We start from the raw sequence: 23,540 nt of genomic DNA, 5'->3' as shown, positions 1-23,540 counted from the left end.
CAGAAGTATAACAATTGTGAAACTGTACTCTGGTTTCAAATACGATGACAAACAAATATATTCCATGTCATGTGTGCTATCCTAAGTCTAGATATCACTTACAGTCCCTAGCAGGTCATCTGTACTTCTTAGGGTAACATGCATATTGCTTGTGGTACTACAGTTGGCTTTGCTGAGGGAGTTTTTCAGCGGAGCTTTCAGGATCATTTCCTAACGTACCTACAAGTGGCTAATCTCTAGGAGAGTGGCCACCAGTGCTTTCAGGAAGGGTAGGAGCCAAACTTCACATCGTACTCACAGACTGAAGGTGAGGCTTACCATACTTTTGCCAAACAGGCTTTTGTTGGCTATTTATTAGTGAGCTTTCCAGATATATGTAGGCCTATTTTGGCAATGAAATCATCTTTCTGTACTTTTGCTTTGTGGGAGAACTGAGCTATGACCCACACTGGCTCATTTAATATGTGAGAAGAAACCTTCATCTTTTTGCAGACTGGCAAACAGAGTTAAGAGAACACGTGTGTCTTGCTTTGTTCATCAGCGGAGCACAACAGCTATTCAGTGATAGTTTGGGATGGAAAAAGCCGTGTCTGGTTAACAATGCACAAAGAGTTGAGGAGGCAGAACTGGGTAATTTCTAAAGCTGAAATGTGGGCTGGATTCAAGTTTTAGGCCATGTGCTCAGGTGACTTTTGTTGCAGGAGATGGAAAAATAGCTATTCAAACCTTTTCACTTTGGGGGATAACTTGATCACAGTGGAATTTATTCCATGATGAGCTTTTTTTTTTTCCTCTGTCTATATATCTCTCTTTTTCTCCATTTTTAAAAATATTTCTTTTTTAAAAGGCCCCTCTGATTATTACTACTTTTGGCAGAGCTTTCCCAGTGTGCAAGGGTTGCACTGAGCCATTCATCTAGTGGCTCAGCACTGGGGACAGACTTGTTTCTGGGAGAAATTGCTTGATTCACCTTCAGACTCTATAGTTGCTCTTCAGACTGCTCATGATTCAGAGAGGGTCATCTCAGCTGCGTCATTACATGAGCTGCTTTATCAGCTGATATAAAACTCTTATTTATCATCATCATCTGCTCCATGTTATAATGCAAGGGAAAATCAATGATGAGGGTATTCATTGGTGCACCAGTCGGCACTTTTTCAGCCCTGGTTCTGAGCTACCATTCTGGTATGAGCCTCTTAAGGTGAGAGGCAGAAATTAAAAAGTATTTATGAGAAAAGCACAATTTGCTTAGCAGGTACGGTTGGTGAAAGTTGTGTGGATATGATAAGATCACTAATTACATGGATTCAGTATCCTATTAGATCCTTTTAAAAGTCTAGTTTGCCCCGGTACTCATTCTTTTTTCAAGTTATTTTAAGATCCTACTGAAATACATAGCTTTTACTGCCAGATACGGGAGTATCCCTTCCCACAGTCTTTTTACCATATCATAATAAGTTAACATCGAGAAGTCCTATTAGCTAAAATCATGTCTCTTCCCATAAAGAGCTATGGTAGGGTTCTTTCCTCTCATCCATTTTTTACATTTGCTCTAAACTCCAGTTGCTATGGCTTCTATCTAGCCCTTACTTTTGGAGACTTTTTTTGTAGCCAGCTAAATCAGTAAGCTTCTGTCTAAATCTTCCATTTATATTTCTTCATCTCCATTTCAAACATATCTTCTTTCCCTATGGTGTGTTATACTCTTCAAATGCTTGTACCATTGCTCTTAGTCACCATTTAGTGAAGTAATGCTTTGTATTCCCTTAATCTTTTCTTGTAATTCAATCTTCCAGCTTTCAGGTTTTTTCTCTTCTGAATTCTCTCCAAAATACCCTTCTTTCCCCACCACCCCCCCTCGTTCTGGGTTATGTTTAAATGTACGTAATGTGATAAGCATAGTCTTACCAGAAGCCCACAGAGGGTATTTTTTTCTGCTTTTTTTGGACTACAGGACTTTGCTTATGCAGTCAAAAACTGTTGATTATTTTCTTGCTGTTATGGTGCATTGAGAATTTTGGTACAATTTTTCCCACTCTTGCTTTTCAGACTTGCTTCACATCGCTGCACTCCTGTCTTTCTCATCTGCTGTAGTTCTGGATTATTTTTCTCCAGATGGATTGCATGTATGCTAAAGGTTGCTTTTTTCATCTTTCTTGCACATGTATTTTTAGCTTCCAAAAACCTTTCCCCCACGTTTTCAAACCTATACAGTCTAGCAGGATTCGCTAACTAATTTGCTGTTTTCCCCTTTCCCACATCATGTTTAAAGATGTTAAAAATGTCTCATTTCTGACTGCTTTGGGCTTACAGCTTTCTACTTGTGTGCTAGGGTCGCAACTGGACCAGTTTGAATTAATTTGGTTCAAGACCTGTGGGATAATGTTGAGTATTGATTCAACGTTCTGGTGTGGTGTTGGTCATCTTTGTGCAGTCTGTAGGACCAAGCTTGGAAAACATAAAACTGTTAATCTTGTAAATGTTACTCTTTCATCTAGTTGTAAAAATTAGTAGATCAACTACAGGTATTTCTTCTGTCTTGAATTTTTTAGTAAGACTGCTCCATAAGTTTGTAATACTTTTCAGAACACGCAAAATAAAAATAGAGCTTTAAGTAGGAAACTTTGTAATATTCCTGGCACACTGTCTTTACAGTGGCTGCTGTATTCGTATTTCGTATTCAGTTGAGTAAAAACCTGTTTGCAGCTTGGCCAGCATGCAGTAGAAAAAGGTTCAGGAAACCTGGTGAAACTGTATTCTTTAATCTAATGTGCATATTAGAGAGAATCAGAAAGCATCCTTGTTGCCTCTGTGCCAACAGCTTGTAATACAAAGCAATTGTTACTCAACTTCTTAATTAAAAATAAGTCATAGCCGCGTTCTGAAGCAATGCTTTGTGGATATTTTAATTTTACATGACTTGCAAAACTCCCAAGAGAGAAATTCAAGAGAAATGCTACATCAGATTCTGCGAAAATTCTTGTAAGTTGTCTCACGATTGTTCCTTCCTTCCCCAACGCCTTTCATTTGCAATCGATGAACCAGGAGAGTAGGGCTTGGCAATGTGGCCTGTATGTCACTGCAAAAGCATGGCAACCTGCTGAGGGGTGAAATGCAGTGATTATTTCTGCTTCGAATTAAAATGGAAAGACCCTTCCTCCACATCCTCGACTAACAGTGGAATGCAGGTTTCTATTCCACAGAGAGGTTCCTCCATCTTACTGTTGAAATAGAGGTTTTGAAGATGCAATTAATTAGTTTTCTTGTGTGAAACTCCAATACATTTAATTGCACCTAGAAATCCACTGGCTAATTTTCAAAATTGGAGAGAAATATTCTCTCTGAGAACTACAGCACTTTTGGATTGCACTAAAGAGCATCTTGGTTATACAAGTGTGCGTTGTCTATATACATCTTGCTCCTAATATTTCAGAGAGATTGGGTAGAGTTCTACGGGTCGGGGCTGAAGTGATTGAACAGTTATGAATTGTGCCCTGAAATGGAGTAAAAATAATGAATTGTCATCAACTATGGTAGAGTCGTGAGCTTGAAGTTCATGCTCTTTCTCTTCACTCCCTTAAGATTGATCTGCTTAGCATTTCAGATGGAAACCTGCCTTTGCTAAAGAACAAGTTTGTTTTTCAGACTGAGACTTAAAAAGCTCTCTAATATTGTTGACTTTCAACAAGATTGGTGTGCATAAGCTTCATTTTTTTGTTGTTTGTGTTTATGATGTGGTTTTTTTGCAAACCTAGCTCGCGTCTCTGGAATTTATCTGTAGCTGGAGAGTACAGGGAAGGAATTGCTTTTAGCAGATCTCTAGCTTGGAGTGGTACAGGTAGCAGTGGTACTGGGAATTGTCTGGAAATATTTGAGTTTCAGAGATGGGAGGTTTGGAGAAAGGACTCCAAATATGGAGTAAGAGTAGGTTTTGCAACCTATTTTGAAAGCATAGGTGGAGCTGGTCTCCAAATAAAGAGGATCTGTTTTCAAGCTGCTTGGGTCTAGGGTGATTTCTGAATTCCAAATGATTCCAAGAGTATATGGAGGTTAAAGAACTTAGAAGAAATGAAATTAGAAATTTGATTGGAGCTGAAGTTCCTTAGAAATGTAGAAGAGTAAGGATCATATTGCTCTGGGTCTGTTAGCAGTGGATATTAGTGAGAAAGAAGACCAGAAGGTAGTTTTATTTCTGTCATTCACAAATTCTGATGCCCTTGCAATGTTTAATGTTTTTCATTTTACGCAGAGAAAGCTAACTCTAAATATCAGAAAACATGATTACTGTAATCCAAATTAAAATAAAACTTGGAAAGGGGCTTTTAAGCTTAGGATACAAAAAAGTGAGTTAGGTCGTAGAAAAATTTGATTGACATGAAGTTAAAGAGCAAAACATGCAATTTGTGGGGATAAAGTGACTTAACCAAGCTCCATCTCAAATACTGTTTTGTGCTTTGAATCTGGAAGGAAATTCAGGCTGTGGAGATCCAGAATGAACACAGCTTATGTAGGGTGCTGTAAGAAAGAGCTGTATTCAACATCATTTGAAAATGCGACGCCACCTTGGTGTTGCAGACGGCATGAAGATTTGCATAGATGTGCACATTTGAGTATAGATGCAGGAATGGTATGTTGTAAGAGTTAGTTAAATTGCTATCTTGACTGATTCACCCATGTCTCCATGAAGGCTGCTGAGACAGAATTTACAAGAAACTGTAAAAACTTAAAGCTCTTTAGGATCCCTTCATAAAATATTGTGTTAATATCTCATGTGATGGTTAAACATGGGAGCAGTGTCACTTTTAGCAAACTGGTGTGAAGAAAAGGCGAATGACATCTATTCGGGATGTTTTTACTACATGGGATGTGAAGCTGAGAGCCAAGACCTTTAGTTTAATTTGGGGTCCAGTACTGGGAGTGCTGAGCTCTTGCAGTTCACGTAAGACCTTAAGGCCATTTGCCCCACAGTAGCTACTGTTAGCTTCAGTGCAGTTAGGTACATAGTTTTAACTAGATAGAAAAAAAATCATGGCAAAGATGGTTCCGTGTCTGAGATTATTTATGTGCGGTTATCTTGCCCAAGTCAGTTAGGGTGAAGGGAGCCAAGGTGAATTATTACCAGATTTGCACTGAACTAGCCATGGGCTGAGAAGAGGTTTGCAATTTCATGAATTTTTTTTTTAGTACTTCTTCCTACCATCTTTCTTGAATTAAATTTAAGCCAACTCTTTCCTCCAGTATTTATTCCTTCCAGACGTGTAGGCAGCTGGATGACAGCCTCTTTTCACCTAGATGAGGGTGCATGCAGCTCTCATCAACATATTGTTGACACTTGATCTTGTATGCCGTTCTATTGAGGCTCAGCAGACGGAAGCGGGGTGGGATGGCAGCTGTGCACGAATCCTTTGCTCTTGTCATTAGATCTTTAACATATTGTAGATTTTGTTGTTACAGTCTCAGCGTGACATTTAATGGGGAATTCACAGGTACTGCTTTTGGTTTGCAATCCGAGTTAAGGGCAAAAGTGAAGAACCTTGTCATTCCTTTTGCCATAGAAGTGACCATATTTTTATTAGATTGTTCCAGCATTGAGAGCCGTCGGTGATTTTTGCAAGAGGTAGCAATAGCTGGGGGCACAGTCCTGTTTGCACAGTTGAGTTCACTTGTGTATCTGCACTGAATATGTACGTATCTGCTGACACCCCCTTCGGCGTTCCTGTTTCTCTCCTTTCATCTGTTCCAACCACACGCATACACAATTGAAAGGACAATTGTTTTGTTCAGCAATTTCTTGCTTACTCAGCCCTAGGTTTCAGATCCGGGCTTGGACCAGTCCCCTAAAGGGCTTTTTGGAGCTATTACCCTGGTTTTGCAGCCTTTGGGAGATGGGCAGTAAATTAATGAGCCACTTCACTGCAAGTGTGTTGTTTTCCTGAGTAAGAGCTCTGTTATCTGAGATGATCCATTTCTTCTTAAGACCTAGTTCTTGTTAATGTTTTGATGTTTCCCATCAGTTATTTTAAAGCTCTTTCTCATATAGTAGTTGCATGGCAGGCTTGTGAGATGAAGTGCTAGCTGATAATGGCGAGAGCTAGCCTAAAGAAAGAAAGGGTTAGGTGTGCTGTAATGAGACTTCTCCTGATTTGAAAGATCAACAATAAATTATGTGATCAAGTATTGTCAGGAAGAACCAACAATGTTTTCCCTTGGCTTAAGGTTTCTCAGTCTCTCCAACAGAAACTGCTGGTGCTGGCCTGTTTTAGGAATTAAATCAAGTATTCTCAGTTAAGGCTTCAGTTGTTGCTGAAAATTAAGGGTTAGTTCTCATTTAATTCACTGTGGCTCAGAAAGCTAAGCTAGGATTTTCTGCACTGACAACAGGTGGGCAGAAAGAGGTTTGTTGCATTGGTAAAGACTGAAGAAGAATTTCATGTATGATCCTATTGCATCTGGGGAAGATAAATGGAGTTGAAAGAAATTTTATTTGTGCAGAGCATTAGATGATAAAATCCATTTGAGGATAAGACTGACAAATCCAAAAAGATAAGTGCGTTATTTTTTTGCTTCTTCCATTTTAACAGAGAAGATCTAATGGAAAGACGTGTATGTTGTTGGCAGGAATCTGCTGTGGGGGAGGGGTTGAGAGCAGCATAGACAACCTGCCTAATAAGAAGAGACTGGGAGCAAAAAAGCAATTTTTTTTGCCCTGTCTGATCATGGGAAATGCATGCCTTTTTCTTTGCATCTGCATATAGATACAGAAAGAAGACTCTTTCCAAACAAAGGGGAGACTTGCCTTGTTTCAAAATACTGATGTGCATTGTCTTATGAATAAATGTATTGAGCCATCAGTCAGTTATCCCAAGCAGTGTTTGGTTTGTTTTGCATTCAAGGTCCTCTGCTTTAGACGAGCTAGGCTTGAATTCTGCTGCAGAGGGTTCTGGGGTTTGTGGCAGTACAAGGCATAAGCCTGAATTTCAGCAGCTTTTGTGAAATTCATTAATAGAAGGCAGAGTAAAGAACATAATCTAAACAGAAAAGGGATAGTGTTATTTATTAAGGAGATCAGGTTAGGATGTCTTATTATGCTTCGGACCTTACAAAGCCACAGACTTGTTTAAACTAATTGGCAGCATTATAGAAGTCAGTGATGCAGGTGGCTTCCTGGCAGCTAAACAAAGGACATACAGTGCTTTCAGTAGAGTGGTAGATGCTTCATAGCAACTTATCTGATATCCTGGTGTCAGAGGTGAACTAGTTTTAACACATTGACATTAATAAAAAACCCCAAAACAAACAAGGTGAGATGTCTCAGTGGCAACACTCTATTGGGATGAGTTAGGAAAAAAAAGAGGTAATGAATTTATTTCATTAGGGGCTGTTCAGTCTCAGTAACATGCTTGCAATCAAAAAAGATCACGTGAAACTTCAAGTTCTTCTTTGAGGTCAGATTGTGGAGCAGAAGATGAACGGCAGATGGGGAAATGCAAAATGTGTGCAGCCCTAGTTGGACTGCTGTTGGTTTTGCTCTAATATGCTTTCATCCTGTTGCTGCACCTCATCTGCTGCTCTGCAAATACAAGTGCACTTTGTAGTTTTCTGCATTTTCTGAGTGCTTTTTGGGTAGTTTCATACTGTACGTAGGCTTTGCTTTGAGGTGTGCTTTCAGTGAACTTAATATTGTGGATTGGCTGTGCTTTTGAAGCTGCGTCTGTATTATATAGTTCCTGGAGCTTAGTTTGTTAAAGTGTATTACAAAATGAGGTACCTGCACTGGCCAGAAGCTCTAGTGTAGCTGCAAATACATTGGCAAAGCTGTGCAGCCTCCACAATTACTTTGGTGGTATAACCTGTATCCACATGAAGAGCATTTTGTTTACCACCATAAACTTTAGATCTGTGCCGGCACAAGATGTAAATGTTGGCTGCCAGTACAGCTAGACCCATCCAGCAGAGATCAACGCTCCTTTCTGAAGCACTTTTCTCTGCAACCCAGGTCAGAGTGGTCATGAAGCTGTGGATCTTACCAGTCCTCCCAGTAAGATGTTTCTCTTGGGTTTAGCACATTAGATGTTTCTCTTCCTGTGTGTTTTCACAGTCAGCCTCTGGTGACAGCATCGATGCAGTTGAAAATAAATAATTTAATTTTAGGCTGGTGCCTGATAAACCCACCTGGTCTGCTTCAGCCTTTCCTGTCCCTTTACCTGTCAGGATGGAGCTTCATGGATGACAAGATTTCCCCATGTAAACAAGAGCACAGCTGCACCCCCTCCCCACGCAGTCTTTATCAAGGCTGATCTAACAGCCCAGTTTACTGCTTGGGCTAAGCAAAGGTAATGGCTTGAAATTTATTGGCATCCTGAAAGGCAATGCATCTAGTCAAGAGCAGGAATGTCTTTATTGAATTTGAAAAGATAAAAAGCAAGAGTTCCTGCTGAGTTTCCCTACCCGCTTGTGCCAACTTTCTCTTCTCCTCCAGCTTCAAAACGTGTTTTTAATTTCTTGAGTGCCAGAGAGGAGAAGAAAGGTCCTACTCTGCCAAACAAGTAGTGTTCAGCACTCCTCTGCCTTCCATGTGTGTTCCATCCGGCTGTGCAGATGACATGGTGCCTCCGCTTTGGCTGGGCACGGTGCTGCTCAGACCAGGCGAGCGGTGCGGCACCGTCGCCAACTGGCAGCAGTGCCACAGGCGTGGGGCAGCCTGTTGCTACTCTGACTGACAGGATCCTGGCGATTGCCCTGTCCAGCTTTTTAATGGTGGTACACCCCAGAAACGGAGGGGAAAGGTGGAATTTGAAAAGTGTTCTTAAATAGCAGCAGCTTCCGAGGGACAGAGCGGGAGGGGAAGAGGGAAACACTAAGGTCAGTAACTAGGGCTTTGCAGAGCAGAGGCTTTTAGCAAAATTTTTCTTACCCCTCCAGGGCAGATACAAATTAACTGTCTAGCCCTGTGCTTGTGTTGTGCCCTGGGCCCCCTTCTTCCCTCGTAAGTACAGGAGCTTGATGGTGAGGAAGAGAACAGGCGAGGAAGAGATCATCGGGAAAGATTCCTTGAGGCTGTTGATTGTCATGCAGCCTCTCCTCCTGGCTCTCTGCTATAAGTAAATATGTAGTTTAATACCTAAGCGGTGGCTGTGACAAGTGCTACAGTACTGATGTGCCAGCACTGACAAGTTGGAGGGGGAGCAGCAGCACTGGACTTGAGGTGGCCTTTGCAGTCCACATGCAGCTTGTTTGCTGAACGCTTTGCAGGCCTCTTTTTTTCTTTTCTTCATGCCTTACAGCCCTGCTTTCTCTGAGCCATCTTCTCGCCTGCTGAATTCAGCGTTGAAGTGGCTGTGAAGTGATGAAATGAGCTTTAGGGAGTTCAGTAGATGATGTACGTGCCCACTCCTGTTCAGGGAGGATGGAAGAGGCACACCAGAGATAAGTAGTTGCTTCTAGTGCGGTCTTTGAATATAGAGAAGTGCAGACATAAATCACTCATCCAAATCTTGCCCCACGCTTCATGGTTATAGGGATGTAGAATGGGAGCAACCAGCTGTTTCAGTGAGTATTGCTTTCCCTTTGTACGAGAGTCGCCTTTTGTGTGGAAGCTTCGCTACCTAGACAGTTTTGGTATTTCTAGAGGAAGGCTTTTTATCTTGCCGACATCCCCTGAACTCAGGGGAGAGATATGGAGTCCCTGAAATGCAGAATACTTCTAGAATCTCCTGTGAAGTATGGGGAGATCAGCAGAGACAGGGTTTTCTACAAACACAAGCACAGGTCAAGCAACTGTTCTGTGTAATCCAGTCTGGGTTGTGTGGCCCTACAAGGAAGGGGTAGGACCTTTCTTGCCTTGAAATGACATTTATATGTTTATGTTGTTACCAAGAAGAGAACAGCTTGCTATACTTACGTTGCCTGTTTGGGCTTAAGCTTCCATAGGGATGTTCTGAAGCTCCCACTCCTCAGACTTCACAGTGTGTATAGTTAGAGAAACACACCATTCAAAACTCTGTTTCTGAACAGCATCTGAAAACAAATGCAACTGCCAACTTCATAAAATACTGAATCGCCACATCTCATGGTGTGGCTATGTATTACTGAATTAGTAGCGTAGTGATGCTAAGAGCAAATTTGGCATTGGTTATGGTGAAGAGCCTGGAAGCTCTCTGTCACTGCTGGCAGTCATGGGCTGATAAAGTGTGACGCAATATGATATTTGTCCTAAATGAAAATGCCACCCTATTAAAAATAAACTCTCTGGAGGCTGTGGTAGAGTGTGGTGGGGACCTTAAACATGAGTGGACTTTTACAATAGTGGTTCTAAACTGGTTCCTGAACCCACAGCCATCAACATGGCTGTTACACATGGCCTGCAACTAGTCTATGGACCAGCCGTAATGAAAGGGAACTGGTGAATTATCAACTTTATGCATTTGTGTCGGTAGTTTTAAGAGTGTTTGAGGGTTGGCAGCAATCTCTTGACCTAGAAGCTGGAGAATCGTGTTAGTGTAGGATTGCTGTAATAACTTGAATATTATTCCTAGAAGTTCAGAACTACAAAGCATGGAGAATCCCACTGGCAAAGAGGTGTGGTCACTCTGTGGTATGTTTTCAGGCTGGCTACTTTGGTTGAAATATCTCAGTAACTTTTTATAAGATTTAGCAATAGAAACAAAAAGACAAAAAAAAAAAAAAAAACTGAAAGAAATTAGCTGTGATCTGTGGAGAATAATGCTTTCTGGCAGGCTTCTGACCTTCTTTGAAGAGAGGGACCTGCCGATTGAAGGACCTTAATTTTTTTCCACTCTGTGGGTAGAGTAGGGGGTCTTGCTAATGGATGCAATTGCAACAGCTCGTCTGTATGACTGCATCAGATTGATTAGCAGGGTTCTGGTTACTGCTGTGAGTGGTGATTATGCCAGTACAGCTGCTTTCTCTTTTTATGTACTAATTACCACACGCACGGATGTCATCACCCTTAACACTGCATGGAGTTGTCCCATTAGCGTGGGAGTGGGAAGCAGCAGGGGAGGGGAGCTCTTCGGCGTGACAAGCTGTTTAGAAGTGAATGGAGTGGAGTGATGAAGCAACTATTCTTACGCAGAATTTTAAGCCATCTCGTCTTTGAGATTCTGCCCTCAGCCAACATTTTTGCAGGTTGTCAGAACCAGACCCATGTCCTTGGCGACACTTTCCATGGGGTGCTATTTACTGCAGAGCACCTGGATGCGGAGCTGTAGCTAGCAAGTCTACCCCCTTGGCATGGCTGGTTGTGGAGGTGGGCCATGGCTGGGCAAAGTGACTGGCCAGCGGAGGAGAGCTTGCGGCTAGCCCAGGAAGGCAGCTGCTCTAGCTGTGATACCTTGCAAAGCCATTCTCCAGAGAAGAGAAACTGTTTGTTTCTGACTTGCCAGAGAAGGATATGATGGAAAACTCTTGCAGTTCTTCAGAGATTTGGAATGCTTATTTTATGAATTTATGCTCCCAGCTCTGGCGGACCCCTCCCTTTCCCCTCCCTCCTCCTCCTCAAAATGCAGTCTCCCCATCTCAGAATGCACCATAATCTCCATGGTAGCATGTCTTACCATTGTACATCTGGGTTTTTTTTTTTTCTCCCCCTGCCCTCCCGTGCACACCCCTCCCAGCAAGCAAGGCAGGGAGGAAACAGGGCAGACATGACGGAGATGGGTAAGAGCTAGATAAACCCCTAAGGGCCTGTTCCTTCCATCCAAACACCAAGCTTCTCTGAATACGCTAACTGCTGAGTGATAGCCAGGGCAAAGAGTGACCAGCTTCTGTCATACAGAGAAATCCTTAAGGATGTTTTCTCTTCTAATGTGGCTTCCTTGGAGCAGGGGTTAAATGTGTTACTGATGACGGGAAATAATGTAGCTATATTGTTTTGCTCTGACTTACTTTGTTTGCGTTATGATGGTCAAAATTAAGGTTCTGGGTACTAGCTATTGGAGGCCGTACACTTCAGTGGTCTCTGCCTCAGACTTGTCAAGTTAAAATTGTCAACCAGACAAGATGTGGGGTGGGCAGTAGAGCTACGGAGAAAAACAGGTACGTAAGCTGTTGTCCTGAGCCCCGGTTTGTTATACAAGCTGATGAGTTCCACCCTGATGAATTGTAATTATTACTTGACGCCACCTCAGCAGTGCAGTAGTAGTTGATCTACATTCCCATCTACCTTTATCTTGTTCCAGCACATCCTCATTCCCTTCCCTGCTGCCTGGTCCAGCACCATGCCCTTTTCTGAGGAGTCTGGAAGAAAGGTTTTGGGATGGATGGACATACTGAAACCCTATCTTTCACCTGGGACATATCCCATTGAAAATCTAGATTCGAAGTCTGTGTTACCTGCAGCGATTACAGGTTTAAATCCTGGGTAAATTTCTGGAGAAATTCTGTTAATGATTTGGACTTGTAAATGCAGTCTTCAGTCCTACCCTTCTGAAGTCGTGATGGAATGTGCTCTGATGGCCCGGCCCACTGAAGCAGCTTGTCCCTGTCTATTCCTGGTAGCCAAAGTGGCTCATTACCTCTCTTTCCACTGCCCATGCCTTTGTTTTTATGATCTACATGTGTCATATTTTCTGACTAAATGGAATGTTGTCAGGATACGCAGTTCTGGTTGCTGGATGGCAGGGTGCAAGAAAGCATTGTGCTGTACAACAGACATTAGTTTCTTGGAGTAGAAGGAGAGTATTTGTGTGGGTATAATCTGTTCCACTTCATCGTTCTTGCTTTTCAAGCTCATAAGCTGCAGAAATCAAGCTAGTGCAGACCAGAAAGCAGAGCTTGCTATTGGTCCTTCGCGTGCACAGGGGTTTCATTCACCAGCATTAATGCAGCATTTGGGATGCACTGGCCTGCAGCTGTGCTAACTACCTGCCGTCTTAGCAGCTCTTCAGCTTCTTATCTTACTGCAGGTAAAATGGATGGTGTTGGAAGGGGACGTGAACTGAGGGATTTGTTACTGGCGTACTTCTGTTATTCTCATAATCTCTGGATTTTGATTTTTATTTGTGCACTCTTGGTGTGGGGGTGGGTCAAACTCGGAAACATTTTCAGGAGGCTGTTTAAATCGTAGAATCATAGAATTGTTTATGTTGGAAAAGACCCTTAAGATCATCAAGCCCAACCATAAACCTAACACTGCCAAGTCCACCACTAAACCATGTCCCTAAGCACCTCATCCACATGTCTTTTTAAATACCTCCAGGGATGGTGACTCAACCACCTCCCTGGGCAGCCTGTTCCAAATGTTTAAAAAAGGAAAGAATTGTATATTATTTTTGCATAAAGTTTGGTTTGCTTAATAGAAACAATAAACTTTCGATGCTGAAAGCCCACGTGCTTGCCAGTTTCCTCTTCCACCTTTGTGAGTTAAGATGAGAGGTGAAGGCCAGAAGAGTCCCAGTTATCCTGCTTTCTAATGATTATACCACTTGTCCCCATCACTTTGTTTAATTAGTTTGAATAAAAGGATTGTGCAGCCTACTGAGTGACATGCAGATTCTCCTGGGGTCAGAATTTCTTCTGCTTCACAGCTGTGTGCCAGTCAGTCTCTTAAACACCTAGGGGCACATGTATGTGCATTTCTAGCAGCTGCTTACTCTTGTTGCTGGATTAGTGGTTCCTTGCAACATCCTGTAAAGTGACATGTCTCCTTGGCCAGCTGCGCTGCTGCAGGGAGATTGAACATTTGTTTGAGCCTCCTTGGCTCTCCTGCCTTGTATTGTGCTGTCAAGTAACCTCCTGTTATTGTTTCAGAGAGTTTTCAACGTTCTGTACCCGATGCCTGCTGACCAGAGAAGACACGTCAGCATAAACTCTGCTCGCTGGCTGCCTGAGCCAGGCCTGGGATTGGCATATGGCACCAACAAAGGGGACCTGGTGATTTGCCGACCAGAGTAAGTGATTGCTTTACATGGAGTTCTAACTGCTTTGGCCATTCTGTTCTTAGGGCAGTGGGGATAAGATGACTTTTCACTGCCTGGGGCATTGGGCTTGAGGGACCCAAAAAACCCAACTCCTAATACTCCTTTTGGACTGCCACAGTGTTTACTCAAGTCTCTTACAATCAATGTTTGTTTTGCTGATTATAAACTTCTGAGGCTGTTTGAAGTGCATCTCATTAGCTCGTTTTATTTCCCATGTCTTTCTAGGCTTCCTGGAGCCTTTGTTTCGTGTATGTCTGTTGCAGTGTCTTTCCATCTCTCTGGATTTATGGATTTCTGAAACTTTCCAATGAGAACAGCAAATTTGAGCTGTTAGTGATATGCTTGTTTTCCTCAGCTTTCATGGACCCCTTGGAGTCCACCAACCAGGTTGAAAGCTGCTGACCTAGACTTAGCAAATATTTGTTACAGTATTCAGGCATGAGATTCTATGACTGCCAAGATTTTTGTCATGATTAGGAGAAGCCAGTGAATTGTTTTGGTCCTCAATTAAAGCCCAGTGATGTGACGTGTAGACTTAAGCTCTCTTTTATTTATACAGTGCCATGGAGGGCGTAACTGTCCCTTTGTAAACTTGCAGTTAAACACAAGCTAATTTAGATGTGGTGTGACACAGATGATGAGTGAGTGTCTGAGCAGTGAAACATGTATTGCTTTCAGCATTCTTGGGGAGTCTCTGCACCATGCTTTGTGAGACCCTTTGCTCCATTGTGTTGTGCAAGTGCATCTTTTGGAGGGGTGTTTCTTTTATGCTGCAGGAACACTTCAGGGATTTCTCTGCTTCAGTTATTTGCTGGTACTAAACTACCTTGGTATTCTTTTGGGTTATGCTTCACATGTTGAAGTTCCTTGTAACTTGAAAGCTGGCAGCTAGAAATTTGCAGCACTGCTGGTGATTTTACCACATGCTTGTGGACTCCATCTGTTGTGCATGAGATCAGGCTTGTGGTGCTTGAGGAGAGTCATATGGTCAATGTAGAACCACTATCTTAAGTCAGAATAAATGTATACAGTTGTAATAGTGACTAATTCAGTACAGCCTTCTGGTGAAATCTGTGGCTGGAATTCAGATTGGACCAATTTCAGTAGTACAGAATGCCAGTGCTCTTCAGACAGCCCTCTTGTTCTCTTGAACATAATCTTTCATCAAGGCCTTATTTATACATGAAGTTCTACAAGATATTATTATGGAATAAGCTATAATAACTCTCTTCCAGGATAAGTGGTTTTCTTCAAGAATAGTTGCTGTACTTTCTAAGCAGAATTATTATTCAGGAATAATGGCTCTCTTCTCGAACTCTAGAGAGTTAGTCTAAGTTATTTTCAGTATAGAGAAGTGATAAGATCTAGTCTACTGATTATGGCTCATGAGACGAACTTGGACGAGAACCCGGGGAAATGAAGTCTTCCTGAGGGTGGATGCCTTGATTGAATGCTGCAGAGCTGAGCTTGGTCTGGCTGTCCTGGCTTGCCACACCCCACATTAGGTATGCATTCCGGTGCTTTCAGTAGCCCCAAGCTAAATGGCGTGGCTCTTCTTGGCACCTCACTAATTAAAGACACAACAGGAACACTTTCATGGTATGTTATGGAAGCACTGTCAGTCTTTCTGCAGCATCTCTGTGAAACCTCCTTAGCTCACCATGTTGCTCGGGCACTTTTCTGTCTCCTTACTTCTATCCCAGCAACTATCACGTACAATTCCAACAAAAATAAACTTTTTTGTATCCGAACATGAAACAAGGTGGCTGTAGAGGTGGGAGATTTATTGGTGGTTTCCTGCTGGTGGATTGGAGCAACTGATGCTTCTGGTGATTGTTGCAGACCTCACATGGACTGGTAGGTTCTTTCTGGAGCAGGACACCTGATATGTTCTGTTCTCAACTGCACCATTGTATAGACCAACAGCAGCTGGAGTGACTTAAAATCCTCTGCATGAAGATGCAGCTATTCACCGAGCTGAATAATTTGCATTGAGGCTCTAACATCAGAACACACAAATGAGTGGGGCTCTACCAGAGCAGAAGTGGCTTGCGACTGTGGTGTCTGCTTCAGATCTACTTGGAAGATCCTCAGAGAAAGGAAAAATCCTGACATGTGGATGCCATCTCAGTAGTTCTTGGCTTAATAGACTTGGTTTGAGCTTGGCATATCTGTTGACTTTAACTTGAGAAGTGAGGGAGAAAGCTGAAAAATATTTGTGTAGTTTCCATACACAGTAATACAGAGGAAGAGAAATATTAAAGGATTCGGCAATTGATAGAGTACTGTATGGGGGATAGCCTAGCAAACAGCAGGGATCAAGAAAACACTGTACTGCTGAAAACACCCCCACTGTTCTAATTTGGCAAAGAAAACTGGTCAGTAGCAAACAGCTGAGATGGTTATAATTCCCTGGGTCTTTATTCCCATGTACAATGGAGGCCTTTGAAACCCAAGTACTACAGGGATCACATAAACAGGTTGGAATAGCAGCTGTGCCTCAAATACAGGATTTGAAAAGCATGTGCTTAAGGAAAACGAGATGAGTAGACTGGAAGTACAAGCTGACCAAAAAAAAAAAAGGCATAACTTGAAGCTCCATGGGATCATAATGAGAGGCTATGCAAGTAGTCCTTCCAGAGTTCTAAAGAAACGGTAATTAAAATCAAACGTTTCGAGCTATATTGCTAATTTGAGGTAGCACTGATGGCAGTTCTTCTTGCAAATGGAAATGGGGAAGGTCAGGTTATGTTGGCAATTCATAATGTGAATTCGGTACACAGATTTATGGGGTGTGTTTTGAAGGAAAGGAAAATTAAAGCCATGGAAAGCGGGATCGAATGCATTGTGATTTGACTAAGGTGGAGTATAGCAGGTTGGATACCTGTCCTTGAGAATTTTATGTATTTATTTTTAATTAAAGGGTCAGCTAAGGACTTGCTCCAGGTTTAATATCTCTGCGTTTTAGGAAGGCAGTTCCCATGTTGGAACTACAATAAATCTAGTTAACTTATAAAGAATTAGGATCAGAACAAGATCTGGTTAACAGCAGGTGAGGGCCTGGCTAAAGGACAGAATACAACATGATTGAGAGCTGGGACTCTGCTAGAAAAGAGGTCACTGATGGACTTCTTTAAGAACCTGTTCTGGGGCTGGTTATTAATATTATTTACACTAATGCCTTTCAAGGGTGCGCTGAATAAATTTGCAGAGGATGTGACATTAGCCTTGTCATTGCAGAGAAAGATCAGAGTATTACACAAGAACTGGATTGCCTTGAAAGTGACTGGAGCTATAGAAATGAGTTAGAATTTAATAGTACAAAGTGCACTTAGTGACTAATAACACTGAGCTCAGTAGCTAAAATGACAAAGGAGGAGAAAGGCCTGAGATTTTAGTTGATCGTAGGTGACTGAGCCATCAATACGTGAAGCTGTAAACCCAAAAAAATTAGTTCTAGGATAAGACATAAGATGCTTAACAGCAGAGATAGCAAAATGTTACTATCACTGTAGAAGAAACTAAATACGTAAGCTGGAACAATTTAAAATTCACATATCCATATTCAGAACTGCCTTTGAACTGGTACAGTAGTTGAGAAGAGCTGTTAGTGAGGTCACTGGAGCATTTTTATCTAAGAAAACCTGCAGCTTGGGGTCTTCAGCAGGGCTAAAAAGGAGGGTTAAGGAGGGGGTTATACAGCCTTCCATAAATCGCCAGGAAAGGAGAACTACTTTTTTTTTTTTTTAATTAGAGAACAAAGAGGCCTAAATTGACTATGACTCGGTTGTGGCTGCGAACTAGAGAAAGGTGGCTAACCAGCTGATTTCTGCAATAGCCTGTACGTTGGTTGGGTGGATACAAAAGGCTTAGCTCTTTGGAGATGCAGCGTGGCTGGCTTGCAGAGACGGGAGTATGACTTGAATACCCGTGACTGGGGGTGGGACTGGAGTGCTGCGCCGTGAGGCACCTTTTTTGAGGTCCCTGTCTAAACAGGTGTTGACAGGTTGGCTCTGAGAGCTGATGTGCTGTAGGGAGGTGAGGTGGTGACAGCAGTGTTCATCCACACTTGGAAATGCACCTAATGGGCCTGAAAGAAACCTGTAAGAGACTGGAATTCATGAGCCAGTACAGTAGCTAGAATAAATGTTTTTATTAGTCAAAGGTATAACCCCTAGCAGGGTTGCATTCTGGTAGTAAAGGAAAGAAAGTACATGGTGTACTTGCTTCCTTAGATTTCAGGGTGACACCCAGCTCTCTAAACTGTGCTATTGAAAAGCATCAGTTTGTTTGCTCTGCTTTTTATGTAATTAAATTTGAAAGAAGCTTTTAATGTAATGTCAGGAAAGTTCGTCCTTTCCCAAACACTCAAAGGCCGACCAACTTACGTTGTTTACTAATATGTTAGTTTGAACATGCAGTATTAGATACAGACTTGTATTGAAAACCCAGAGATCCCAATTGTTAGTGAATAAATACTATTCCGAGTAAGGATAATGAATAGCAAAGGTGGTGGAGCTGCTGTTCAGCAGTGTTTGCTTGTCCTTCATATGTTCTTTTATGTTGCTTGTTTAGCTGCTGGGGTCACTTGCAAATCAACAAACTATCCATCTTAGAGCAGGTATCTCTGACCTGTTTAAGACTTTGTCTGCTTTTCCTGCTGAATTACTGTCCTTTTGAGGTATGATCTGTGTGAAAGAACCCAGCTTTTGGAAACAACTTCCTCAGCAAGTGACCAACAGGACAAGCAATTTACTTTTTCATGAGTCTGATCTTTCATTTTTGTTTGGAAGAACCATCAGCCACCATTTAAGAGAAGGAGTCACTGGGAGAAGGTTTGTGGAAGTGACCGTTGGGGACAGAGCACAAAGCGCAGGAACCTGATATGAAGAAAGGCATCTGCAAGTCCTGAAGATTCTTAGAGTAATGAATGGAATTGAGCAGATCACAGGCAGTGTAAGTGTCTTCGGGGGACACTTCATGCTCGTCTTGTTGCTGTTTAACCAATTGCAGTGGTGGTAGGCTGGAGCAAGGGTACTCAGGTCTGTGGTTCACAGGCGAGTCCTGCTGATAAGAGAGCTTTGGCACTCAGGTGTGGATTGAAAACAGGTTGCAGCCTGTATGAGGTTGTGACAGCCTGTTCCTTTTTTGAGGGTTCTTTAGTTCACTCTTGTCGTGGTTCAATATATAGATGGTTGCCAACTGATAGACTTGCATACATATTAGATCACAAGTCTGCTATCTGCTTGCACGTGGCTTCACATTACCACGTGGTAGTCTGTGCTTTTTGGATGTAAGATGAGTTTGTGTTCAGTCCAGAAGCATGGTACTGAAAGGCTCTGAGGCTGCCACATTTTAAAGGGTGGGCACCACTCAGCTAAATCAAGACACTAAATTCATGATGCTAATGTTCATGGGGAGAGCTGTGCCACATGAAAACAGGAATACCTTTAGGCACACCACTTGAGGTAGTGTACTCCACTTAGCAAATGAAGTGAACTACCATGTACTGCTCACTGTGGCCTGGAAGTCTGTCGCAGGAGGTGGAACAGAGCGGTGTGAATTCCCCCCATCCCTCTGCTATCCTGCTGCACACTGACTTTTCTGTGTGGCTGCTAGGGATTTTGGGTTTTTAGGCTCCCCAAGGCTGCTTCTCCCCCACCACATGCTGCCTTGACATCCTTTGTAACTGTGACCAGTGTTAACGCTCACTAAAGTTTTGTACATCTTTCTTGGCTCTGTGTAGTTCAAGGTTTGATTCAGTTCCTGAATCTTTGTGTTTTGCAGCATGGAATGAAATCCATGGTGTCTTGTACAGTAGAAACACATCTACTGAATTTAAAATGAATTGGTTTTTAGTGCTCATAACCTTTCATATCCTGTCATATCCTAACAAGAGCTTTCCCATTCAGAAACACCCCTGGTGGGTCTTCTCAAACATGGATTGGCTTGGAGAACACGGGCAGGTGAGACCCGAAGCGCGGAGGAGCAGACTGCATGCTGCTCATTGCCCTTTGCTGGCTTCTCTTGTGGAGGACTGCCATGGAAGAAAGGCAGGGGATCCAAATATCAGTTCTTCCTCGTTTCATCTTGAGTGCCCCCCCCCCCCATGCTCAGGAGCAGGTTCTGGAAGGGCTCAGTGCTCATGTGCTTTTGAAAATACTGATCCAAAAACCTCAGTGTTCTGAGAAAACTGTTTCAAAAGCAAGCACTCAAAGCACCTTGTCTAGGGCTAGCTATGTAATGCAGGCACCCACAAGAGAGGAAGGATTTCTTCAGCAGACAGAGCCTCTGGTAATGGAATTGAAATACCCCCTGAATATGTATCTGGTTCAGCGGCAGCATCCCTTGGAATTCTCTTGTTGGGAAGTAGGTGTGGAGAGTCTCAAATTGATTCAGTGCTATGCAGTGTGCATATTGTAATTCTTTGTGGTGAGATCTGCCTCTAACATGAAACTATTGTGGGAAAATTATCTTCACGATAAACTGTGCTTTGCAGAGGATCATTGTAATTGTCTGTCCATGCCAATCCAGGGTTTTTTTCCCTCTGAGAATTGCGTATCCTCTCATCTAGTAGTGGGGACAATGTGTCTGCAGCTAGTTATCAGCGCTGGTAAAGAGATGGGAATCTATCCAGCTGCCTGGCGCGTCATGGCTCTCTGCTGGCTGGCTCTATTCCCCAGGCTCTTCGGCCTCTAGCAGTGATGCCCCCCAGCAGCATAAGCCCTGGTGCATTGTTTGCCTTTGAAGAATAGCTTCTGGAGGATAGAGTAAACAAAGAGGCAGAAGGAGGAGCTGTCTTCCTTCCTGCGTAAGGGAGGGATGGTAGCAACCCTGCACAGGGAACCTTTTCACAACTGTTAACTGGGGCGGCTAGAGATACTGGTTATGTTTGAGTCCGCCCTGCAAATGGCCTTTTGAAAGGCAGCATCTGCACGGTGGCCTTTGACCATGGCCAAGTAAGCAAATGCACGTCCTGGACTTCTGCTGCCTGTTAAAACCACAAGATACATTGAATTTTCTAAATGAGGGTAAAAGATGATTTTGATTGGTACAAGGACTGAAAAGGGGGGGAGGTGGCCAATTTTGCACTAAAGATGCATCTTGAAAGCTTACATTTGGATTTTGTTATTCATACATTTAAGAAAAAAATGAAATTAATTCTTTCCAAATTGTGCAGGGAAGCCTAGGTATCCTGAGTGCCAAAGAGGCTCAGTCATTGCAGATGCAAGAGAAGCAGAGTGGTAATATGGAGCATTGAAACAGTATCTCCATTCTGATATTGGTTTTTATTCCATTTCTATTTCCGTTTGTGTATGTGAATTTGATATCCAGGATGAATGATGGCATTAGGTGGAAGATGCCCTCATAAAATTCCACTTAATATGTCTATGAATCCTAGACATAAAATTTGAGAGCTGCTTTAAGTCTTCAGTTATTAGCAAGTTCATTTCCCTCACCCAATTCTTCAAGATATGCTGAAGCACTGACTAGTTAGTGACACTGACTTTCTACCATGAGAAAGGGAACTTGGTACAGAGCTCAGCGTTAAAGAAACTTAAACGGCTACTTACCAGTTTGTGTACTATGTCACTGGGCTTCTGCAGGTCCTTACTGGTTCTCAGATTGGGTTGCAGTCTTTCTAAGAGTGTGGCCACGTGCTCTAAGAAGACTTACCAAGTGCTTCACTTATATCTATTCAGATCACACCTGCCACCTTTTCTTCCTTTACTTTTTTCTAATTCTATCTACAAAAGCAATTAAATTTCATGCAAGCAATTATTTGACTTACTGCCTACTGCATGTGGCTCATTCTTTCATTGTTTTCATATATCTTTTCTTTTCTCTTTGTTGTATTACTGTCTTTAAGGATAAAAGTTACGCTTAGGAGAGAGTAATTGTCAATTTAAGTATGGCTTTCTTTTTGAAGAATGCTGCTAAGTTGGCTTTTTTGGCCTTTTGTCACTTTCTTAGTTTTTCATAACATATTAAAAATCAGGTGTGAATGGCTCAAAAAAGTTAGCTTCTTCATTTTATTTTTCTTTTTAAATTTTCTTAATGAGTGCAACTGATTGCTACCTCTGGCTTCTTTTCTTACTCCCTAATTACGTAAGTACCTTTGGATGTTTTTTAAGTGGAGACTTCAGAGAGAAAATTCAGTATCTCGTCCACTTTGAGTCATCATTGATTTTTGTCCTTAGCCTCACTGATGAATAGACCTTTTTTCATTCTAGTACCATTTTCCTCATGTTTATTTTTAGAATGTCTTTTCCCTCTTTGGCAGCACCAGTCCATCCTGATTTCTCCTCAGGTCTATACTACACCTTCCTTGTTTGGTTGTTTACTCCCTTGGCTTTCCAATAAGATCATCTTTAACTTTCCAGTCTTCGATCCAGTTTATTTGTGGAGTTTATTCGTTGTCCCTTATGCCTGTGTTTTCTAGCAGGACTGCAGTGAATCCACCTAGCAAATAAAACAGCCAACTTTTTTCTTCATTTTCTTTCCCTTTTTTAAATCCTCAAGCTATATGGTTCTCTAAATAGTGTCAACTCAATGTCTACAAACTGTGAGTAATTGGAGCAATAATTGTGAATTTGGTGGTTTTGTAGATTTTCTTCCTTGTCTTTTTTTTTTTTGGAGCAGGTTTCCCCTGTGTGCTAAACAGAACACTTTTTAGTTGTCTGATTTCAAAGCTGCTGAAGATTAAAAATGTAAAACTTGGCTTGCCCTGTGGATCTCATTGAGATTAGACCAAGCCAAGATCTTGGTTCTGGAGCTTGGCAGCTTTGTGTGTGCACATCTCAATGTTCTATTGAAAAAAAAAAAAAAAATAAGCATTTGCTATGCTCGCTATTAAACGTTTATTCTGAAGTTGATTCCTCCCATTCTAAATGCATTTTCCTGGTTTAGTTTGTTGGCGTAAGATCTACAGAACAAGCCTACTTTGAAGTCGCCTCTGAATCGACGTGAATGTTAGTTTCTGCTAAAATGCTAGTGAAAGTTCAAAGTCAACTAAAGAGTGACTTTGGCTCTTGAGACTTGTAGCAGTTTAAGATGTTTAAGGCCTTAGAAGGCTTAAGCAATTTGCACTCCCCCAAAGACTCCTAACATCCTAAATTGTCTAAGCCACTGGAAGAGCTGATAGATCATAAACAGTTTAAGATATTCTGAGGGTTCAAAGCTTATTTGGAGTATAGTCTGCCTGTAATCACTTTAAGCAATTAACAACCCTTTGGGTTTTTAGAGGACTTTAAGCAAGTTATCCATCTTTAGAGCTTGGTTTAAGGTGATACCAAGCTAAATTGTTCTTATTTAAGGAACTTAAAGCTCTGTGTTCTGGAATCTGTTATTTACCTTCCAGAGGATCCCTACGTGCTACTTGGTGTGCTTGGAGTGAGGTAAGTGAAGGATACCATGGAATACTGGCAAGATCTTGAATGAGAAGAAAATCAGTGAAAATTCAGGAAATTCTTATTTGGTCTATTTCTGCCTTGTTTATTCCAGGCTATTCGGTCTGGGTGGTATATTCTTATTCACATAAATATGCTTTTTTTTTTTTTAATAGTGCTAAAACTACTGTGTAGTGCACTGAATGATACA

At 42.0% G+C, this 23,540-nt stretch overlaps 1 protein-coding gene across 5 annotated transcripts in view; it reads left to right on the top strand.

Moving 5' to 3' along the window:
- AMBRA1 (autophagy and beclin 1 regulator 1) overlaps positions 1-23,540 on the top strand; it is a 124,820-nt gene that overhangs the window by 82,337 nt on the left and 18,943 nt on the right. For all 5 annotated transcript variants that reach the window (XM_059819261.1, XM_059819260.1, XM_059819259.1 and 2 more), the window contains one exon: positions 13,771-13,910. In XM_059819261.1, the coding sequence (XP_059675244.1) occupies positions 13,771-13,910 (140 nt within the window). The remainder of the gene's footprint in view (positions 1-13,770; positions 13,911-23,540) is intronic.

Source organism: Gavia stellata, chromosome 7 (genome assembly GCF_030936135.1).
Source record: "Gavia stellata isolate bGavSte3 chromosome 7, bGavSte3.hap2, whole genome shotgun sequence".
NCBI lineage: Eukaryota > Metazoa > Chordata > Aves > Gaviiformes > Gaviidae > Gavia > Gavia stellata.
The sequence above is the reverse complement of the archived record's forward strand: the minus strand, read 5'-3'. Positions and strand labels throughout refer to the sequence as shown.